This window comes from Corapipo altera, unplaced genomic scaffold, assembly GCF_003945725.1.
Source record: "Corapipo altera isolate COAL_440 unplaced genomic scaffold, ASM394572v1 64, whole genome shotgun sequence".
Classification (NCBI taxonomy): Eukaryota; Metazoa; Chordata; class Aves; order Passeriformes; family Pipridae; genus Corapipo; species Corapipo altera.
Genome location: NW_020884893.1, coordinates 6,937,696 through 6,946,808, shown reverse-complemented (window position 1 = coordinate 6,946,808; position 9,113 = coordinate 6,937,696). Strand labels below are relative to the sequence as shown.

General features: G+C 41.9%; 1 protein-coding gene across 1 annotated transcript in view; it reads right to left on the bottom strand.

The window, feature by feature from the left end:
* The window catches only part of CDH4 (cadherin 4), a 426,465-nt gene that overhangs the window by 37,722 nt on the left and 379,630 nt on the right, over nucleotides 1-9,113 (bottom strand). Inside the window, exon 8 of the mRNA XM_027646096.1 lies at nucleotides 4,663-4,800. Within this exon, the coding sequence (XP_027501897.1) occupies nucleotides 4,663-4,800 (138 nt within the window). The remainder of the gene's footprint in view (nucleotides 1-4,662; nucleotides 4,801-9,113) is intronic.

Here is a 9,113-nt window from a genome sequence, read left to right as displayed (position 1 = left end):
TTTTTTTTTTTTTTTTTTTTTTTTTTTTTTTTTTTTTAAGGAGAGGTTGATTGCCAGCCAGGCAGGTTTTCCCAAGAATCCACAAGCTCAAGTAATCATGAGCACTTTAGCCCTGTGAAATAATATTTCCTTTACACGGGCTACTATAAAAACAAGTTCTGCACAGTAGGCAAATTTAAAATAACTTTTAATTAACATTTCAGACACAGAAGTCTGATCATGCAAATTCATCTGCGTCTCCTCTCTGCGCCTGATTGTTCCTGATTGAATAAGATAAAAATAGACTTTGCATGAGTCAAGTGTAGGCACGGATTTCTTTCACTTCTCCTCCCCTCTGATTATGTATTTTCTTAGATAAAGTGGAAATCCTTGGATGGTTATTAACAGTATCATAGGTCAGACTGGAAGGGGCATCCTGCCTGAGAGGAGTTAAAGATTTCACGGGAATTAAAGGCATTCCTTCTGTGAGCAAAAAAGATGCTTCAACCTCACATAAAACCTCATCTGAGACTCTCCAGCATTGTTCTGTCTCAGTTGACTTTTAATCCCCGAAATACCAACACTAATATCATTGCACCCCCTGTATCTGAGGTGAGCATCTGGCCAGAGGCTATGGATCTATATTAATATGGAAAAAACACGACTCACTCACACACAGGAGATAAATATTTGAAGGGAGGCTGGGGAATTTCCACATAATTAAGACATGTCAGAGGACATGATCCTGTTATGAGTACAAGGGACTCTGGATAAGGGAGGGCACACAGATACCTTTATCTTGTAACAGCAATGAAGCCAGTTTCCCAGTAAAACTCCCTGCAAAGCCTTTGTAACACAGTCCAGTTAAAAGATCAATATTTTACACCAGCTGATGATTTGCGAGATACAAAACCCACCGAAAATGAATGAGCACAGCTAACCACTCTCTAAAAGCCATGAAAAACTTGGGCATGGAAGATGTGGAGTTGGTGTTACCTCTGCTCTCTGGTAGAGGGAAGAACTGTCTCCCTTCATTTATTTTTGCAAGCAACAATGCCACATGAAGAACACAACAAGCAGGCTGAAGTCCCTCAGCTGGCCAGAAGAGCATTCCCTGGGTCACAGCCCTGCACTAAATCATTGAAATTGCCCCAAACAGCTGCCTGCAATGTTTATTGGGATGTGTCACTCTTCTGGTGTCTTTAATGAGACACTTCCCCACTGTTGGCTGCTCTCTGATGCTTCTCAGCTCAGGCAGGTAGCACTGCAGATCAAGAAAACATTCATCATCACAAAAAACAGAGCTGGAAAGGATTAGAGGAGGTGCCTCAACTCTCGCTGTGCCCCAGTGCCTCACAGCTTGATGCAGGAAGTCCTGGTCACGACTATGAGGACTGGCTGTGACTCCTGCTGATGGAGACTGGACTTGGAGTTAACAGCAGACCTGAGTTCAAAATTGTTTCATACAGAGACTGTGACTTCCTCCTTCCCATATAATTTCAGAATCCTCTGTATGGGAAGGTGGGGCTGCTTCTTCCCCTGCTGTTTTACAGGACCCTCCCCAGCCTTTCAGGTGATGGACCAAAGGGTGTGAAACCCACAGCGATCCATTTTCACAGAAGCACCCAAGCATTTTGGAGTTTTACTGGAGTATCTTCATTCTGTACCTTTACGGATCTTCTGTGTGATTTTATTGTTCTTTTTCCACTTCTCACCTAGCACTACATTCTGATGACAGCCTATTTGGTATTTCAGATGTCTGCAGGTCACCCACTCATTTTGGCATATCTATGCCTGTCTGAACTTCCACATGGTCCATACACTCAGTCCCTTCCCCCCTGCACTGTGTGCTTGACTACAGACGTGACCTGACTTTCTCGGCCACTGCAGTGGCTGTTTTCTTCTCTCCCATCCCGTTGTTAAATTTTACACAGCAACATTAATTCCTGCTGCTGAATACATGAGCTGTGACACCAGCATGGTGCAGTGTCCTCCTGAGCTACATTCCTATCCAGAAACGATTAAGTTTAAAACCACCCTGGCTGAATGACAGGTAATTTAGGAGCACTATAGGGTGGGCCTTTGTATCTGTCTGGGATGAACGCAGTTCCTGAGTTCCTCTCACCTGGCAGCTTTCCAAGAGCAAGCCACACTTTCAGTTATTCAGCTTATTTTGTTTTTACAACAGCATCTCAATACAAGTATTTAAAATAAAAATACACAGTATCTCTCCAAACAGCTCACAGACTTAAAAGAGACCATGGGCTTCCTTACCCTCCGAGGAGCTGTAGATTTCCTGGAAAGCAATTTTTGCTACTTTTTTAGAGGTGTTAAAATGCAGATCAGACTATTTGAGGACAGCAAGGAGATTCAGCTGAGGTTTAAAGAGACTGATGCTGCTCTCTCTGCCAGTAAGGGAAAAACCATATTATACTTTCATACTCACACGGAATTCATCCTGACTATACCCAGGAGTATATCAAAGATATTTGTTGCCATAGAATCAGAAAGTATTATTGTAAAACACCCTCGGTTTTCAAATCTTCATAAAGAAGTCCCATGTGCTACTGTGTAAAGCCCTTTGGCCCTTACAAAACTCTTTCTTCGGTGATTGAAATTAGAGAAATAATGGTACACATCAACTCTGCTCAGAGCAAGAGCAGCATTTTCTAATCCATTTACCACAATTCTATGGGTAATTCTCTTGATGGTTTTTATTCCTTCTAGGTTTAACACACATCGAGACATTAAATACTCAGAATTCACCTGAAAGCAAATTTCCATTATCCCACCTTCCAGCAGATTCAGCTTTGGAAAGTGTTTTGGAAAGCCACTAAAATATGCCACATCTGGAGGGATGCTGCCCTCCCGAAGGCACTCACCTGCTCATGCAACTAACCCTGACACAGCTCATCCCACTCCCAAAACCTCACCTTCCAACTTGCATCTGGAGACAAGGACCAGGCAACCTGGGTCATCTGAACAACCTGTGCTGAAGTGACGTGGCCACTAGATGTCATTCCTTTTTCACTCAAATGGAGGGTAAAGAAGTATTTACCTGTCAGAATAAGGTCCCCACCACACACTAAGGAGCTGTGGGCCCCTCTTCTGCTGTGATGCGAGGTCCCACGGCCCCACAGTGGCAGCTTTCCAGAGAGAATAACCCTGTCCTGACAGGAGAAAGGACCACACAGCCCATGACCTGTGCCAGATTTTTATGGCTCTTCATAACTGTATGTATCATCCTGAAGGAGATATTGAATCACAACTTTACAGCACAAAGCATGGTGTATCCACGATGGATAGAAAGCACACACGTGGTGTTACACCCACCCTGCCCTTGCTGGAGCAGCAGCACAGCCTGTAGATTGATGCCCAGACCTGAAAACATGCTGGGTGCCCGTATTACTGTGACTCAGGAGGAATTCAGTGCCTTTCTTCTTCTGAGAATCCAGGTCCAAGTCACTTGGTCAGAAAATGCTGGCACTGTTTGGGAGCTAAGCAGCCCAGCTCCTGATGGTGATGGGAGGGAAGGACCCAGACTCCATAGCTGGCATGGAACTAATCTGGGTCCATGAGGGTATAAAATGGGCTCTCCATGATCTCCTTGAGCTCTGCTACATATTTGCAGTTTGTAAGGGTATCACTAAGGGGAAACTTTGGTACTACATTAATAAATATTTAGAGACCCTTTAAGATGTAATGGAAATTCAGAATAATATAAATAATAAAAACATTCCTCAAAGGATGCTCAGTGGCTTGAGCACAATGCAGTTAGACTTTCTCTATTTGTAAAGATTTGGTGCTCATTTAAGATACATCATTTAGTGCTCCTTGTTGACCCTCATATGAATACAGATGGGGGATGCACAAGGATTTCTCATTTTATTAGCATCTAGACCTCTGCACTGCTCTGTGATTTCTAAAATTACTATGCACATTTCAGATGTTCTACATCTATGGATTATTAAGGTTGGAATGAACCAGACCACATCATTTCACCTTTCAATCCTTGATTTTTACAGTAAACAGCACTAAAAATTTGTCATCTGCATCTCTTTACTTTTTTCCCCTTGCCTCCCAGTAATATCTTGGAGCACATGAGAACAGAACAGAGAAAGAACTGTGCTAATATAAGTAAAATCTTTAACTGATTAAGACCAGATGCACTGAAGAATGTCTACACATTTACTGCCAGCACACACAAATACATCTGTTAGATCTATCAGGGAAATACAAATTTTACCAGTTACATTTTACTGTTTAGAGCACTTATTGCCTCCTTGAAATCATATCCCAGCTATAAACCCCAAATACCTCTTACTGCTAGGTTCTCACTCATAAGTACTAATAACTCTGATATGTCTACAGCCAGTTGCTGAGAAACAACTGCATCCTCTTCAGTGCAATCAGACATGGTCTGTTTGCCACGTTATTTCAGCTCCTTTAGTACCTCGGAGAAATCGGTCACCCAACAGTTTTGCTGGTTCATGAATCAATCTCCTTTTCCTTTTCCCTTTTTTCCTCCTTTTCCCCCAACGAAAGACTTTGTTCCACAGTTATCCATCAAAGTTCCTCCTATCTGCCCAAAGCAGCTAAGAGAGAGACAGTGGGTATCCACATCCATGAATTACAAACACGCTGTGTGTCCGTGTGTCCCCGTGCTGATGGATTGATACTTACAGTGCTGGTGGTGAATTCAGGGGGGTTGTCATTCACATCTGTCACCGTAATGATCGCTGTTGCCGTGTTTGAGAGACCATAGTTAAGATTTCCTTCCATATCTGTGGCTTGAACAATGACTATATACTGCTGAACTTTCTGGAAAAAATAAAAAAAAGAAAGAAAAGGAAAAGATGAGAAAAAAACCTGTGTCCTGTAAAATGCCTTCATTTATTTTCCATATACAAGTGTGATCTTTAAGCAGACTCTAAAGAGATAATTGGATTAAAAATGTTGGGAAAAAAAAAAAGGCAGAAAAAATTTTCTATCACATTAGAAAGGATTTTTGCATATATTGGTGGACATCACCTGCTTTATGGGTAAATAAAAAATCTTATAGGCAAAATTCCTTGCTTGAAACTCAAGTGTTTATTAATTTTTAAGCATTTCACCAACATTAGTCTCTCTCATCTGAAAACCAGTAAAAGTTTAGTGCATGTGTTCTCGCTGAAAACATTGCTAAGAACATTATACCCCCAAAACTGACATCAATATTGCCTGGTGGCCTTTCAGCTCATTCTGCTCACACAGTTTGATGCCCACAAAGCATTTTGATACTTAAAATGCTCTCCATATTTCAATCTTTAACACAATCTCAGTAAATAAGGAGAATTTAAGTCCAGTAGGGAAGAAAAAAAATAATTCAATGCAACAAACAGACGTTCAGTGGAACTTATTTAAATTCCTGAGCATCCCCTACAACACAGCTCTCAAAGAAAAAAGCTTCACAGAGCCAGCCATAAAAATCACACAGTGAAGTTCTAAAAGATGCTGTACGTCAATGCAACTGGAAAATAAACCTGAATAAAACAAGAGAGGCCATCTGATCTTGCATGTGGATACATCTCCCTGGGACGTCTCTTTACTTGGGAATATCTGTCTGCACTGAGAAAAGTCTCCTAATCTGTAAAACTGTCCTTAACAATAAATTTTCATCTGGATCTGTAGAATTTACCATTGATCTCAATGTGTGTCTTGCTCACAGAGCACTTTACAGGCAGATAGGAAAGCAAATCTCCTCTCCTGAATTATGGGCAAAGGGATGTGCTGAGAAACAGGGAGGGATCCAGCCAAAACCAAAAGGTGTGTAAAACAAGTGGAGGCACAACTTTATGCAGGAAAAGCTTTTTGTAAAGTCAAGTGGAGGGACTTTTGATGCAAGAAGAGACCAGCCATGTGCTGGACTGCTCCTGCTCTCAGAACACAGGGTACTTGGGGGCTGCTCCCTCCAGGTGCGATGCTATGGGCGTGTGTAAAATGTCAGATGTCTTCTGGAATTTCAAAGGGCAAGAATTAGGTCAATTAGGTCTCTCTATTTCCATGCAAACATTCTCAAAGTGCTGTAATTGGCTCAATTCTTTAATTCTTCTGAGTTACCAGAATAAGAGATCTGAATTTCAGCTTTATCTAGATTTCAGGACTTATAATTGACCTGCTAAATTGACAAGGCATCACACTCAGGGATCCATCAGCACCTTGCAACTGGAATATATTATGGAAATGCACTTTCATTATCTCTTCCTACCTTGTATAATAAAACATGAGGGAGAAACTATTGTTAGCCCTTGTTTTGCCTTATGCAAGAAGGTGCTGTTCATTACTCCATTTGTAAAGCACCAGGTAAGGCTGAAATGTCCTTATTAGTGAATGTAATTTCTATTTCATATTTAGCTTTTCCTTCCTTATTCTCCCTTATAGACAACTTGGGAGGTTGATGGAAGTATTCCCTAACAGGCCAAATATTTGTGAGCCAAATTAGGTTTAAACCATATAACGGAGGAAGATATTTAAAAAAATAGCAGCAATCAGGTTTCACATAAATTAGAAAAACAGGCTGGAGGCCCACATGAGAGACTCATTTCAACAGTGCATTTAAATGGAAAAGCCACCTCTAATGTTCCTGGCTGCAGTGAGAGAGACCCCAGAATGCTTCTGAGCTGACAGGGTGGCTGTCACAGGTTATTGTCAAAGCCTCAGTCCTTTGGCAGCAACTGCAGGAAAAAAATGTTCCTTCTTTTCTATCAGCTGAGAGTGTGATGGAACAGCTCCCATCAGCAAGTGCTTCTTACCCTGGCATATCACTATTTTTCCATGTGTCTCCCAGGTCCTGCTCCCACATGTGCCCATCACTGAGCCCCCAGCGAGGACATGGCAAAGGCAGCTCTGTTTGTGTCAAAAGCACTTCTAAAACCTGAGACTGTGTTATGCAAACTTCAGTCTGAACTCTGAAAATACACCACAGATCTTGGGTAAGGTCACGCTCAGTCTGCACAGCACTTACTCATCCCGGGACCAGCCTGCACAACTCCCACCCCCTCCAGCTCCTTTCAGCTGCTCAACCAGCACTTCCCTTGGAAAATGAATCCTCTCAAGAGATGGCAAGGAAGTAGAAAGTCTCATTTAAGAGTTTGGTTTACTTCTCCATTTTACTGCTTATTAAATTACACACACTGATGACATGTGCGTGTGTGTACTCACAGACCTCAGGTTTACAACAGAGTTGTTTTATTTAACAAAATGCTATTCACTGAGCTCTGTAGCAGAGTGTTAATAAAAAACCCCACATAAATCCAGAACACCGGATTAAAGAAGTTTAAAAGCCAGATGATATCAATCAGATCATACAACAGCAAAAAAAAAAAAAGGAAAATTACAGGAATTTAGTAATGTGCAAATGTACCAGTCACAAAGAGCTGGTGCAGAAGGATGGGAAGAGGGGAAGGATGGTAAAGGAGCACAGCACTTGTGCAGCAAGTGCAGGGAGTCCAAGTCTGGTGAGAAAATGTGAGGAATTACAGCAGATCTCAAATGGATGGAGTGATCAGGTAGGACCAGGATGGGAGTGCACACACTGGAGACAGGCACTGCATCCCAAGATACCAGAGGCAGCTGCAGCCACCAGAAGTGAGCTGCTGGTGGAATCTTAGAGACATCACCAAAGCTGCACTGATTTCCATCAGCTGAAGACAGAACTACTGTGTTTAGAGCAAAAGTGGAATCTGACATGGAGAATGGCCTTGGTTGGTACGCAAATGTAAAAAACTCAGACGTAAGAAACCACAGAAATATTTAGGGTGGAAAACACTTTTAAGATTATTGAGTCCAGCCATAAAGCCAACACTGCCAAGTCCACCAAATGGAAATAGCCTGAGATCTGCCAAGCCTTCAGGCTCATGGTTGCCACCCACATCCAGTTCCATCCGAAAGGCTCCAGCACTGTGGATATCTAAGGGTCCTCCTTTCAAGTACCTAGTTTCAGTTTATAACTAATTCAATCTCCAGTGAGATTGGCCCCAGCAGATAACAAATTACTGATTTTTTTTTTTCTGTAGCTAATCTTTTTGCTTTTGTGCATTAAGCTGATTTTATTGAACTATTCAATCAATTTCAATTTCAGCATGTCCTTCCAATTTGTCACATCATCTCCAGGGGCATCTTAGTTTGTTGTCCTAATAGCATTATTATTGTTACGACTATTAAAAAAAAAAAGGCAGCCTCATGCCCCCGAGCACGAGAGACATTTTCTCGATGGCATTTTGGTAATATAGAATAATTCTCCCATTCTCTTTCTTTACAAAAATGACATTTGAAACAGTACAGGGCAGAAACTACAGCATAGAGGTAAACCAAAATGGTCCTAACATTTGCTATATGTTTGCTCTGATGGTGATGCTGTGGAACTAAGGAAATGAGACTCTGTCCCAAGGGGGTCTAGACTAAACCCCCCTGAAGCCTGTAGGAGGTCCTGTGGCCAGTATTTTTAATAAATCTAACAAATCTAACAAATCCTTGTGCTACAGCAAAGTAAATGTGCTGCTTCTACTTAAGCCAAGGAAAAAAAGACCTCATCTTGATAAGTGCAGAGCTTTTAGTCTGACCTAAAAACTAAGAAGGGTTCTTGAAGGAAAAATTATGAAGGAAGGAATAATTAAAGTAACCGTGGCAGATCTAATCTGTCTGCTCTTCTGTCAGTCATCTGATACAGTGCCTCAAAGAAATACATCAGCTAAACTAGAGAGGATGGGAATTAGTTGAAGAAATTGGTTAAGCTGGTTAATAGGAAGTTGGTCAAGGGCTCAGTTAAAAAGGTATCAGTGCCCTGTACTGGACGAATGACAGCTTGGAAGAAGGGTAACCTGACAATTAGGTGATAGAAACAAGATGTGATTTAACAGCACAAAATACAGGATAATGCAGCAAGGGACCAATAACAAAACTTTTCTGGAAGTTGATTTATTGGACATGGGAGAGGAGAACTATCCCCATGCCCCACCAGCTCCCTGCTGCCGAGAAAGACACAAACGCCGTCGGCAAAGTCACTGTGTGCAGTATCAGCACTGCAGATATGGCACTCCTAATTCCTTGTGCCAAGCACAGGGGGCTCATCGGGATGCTGGGAGCAATCCAGGCCC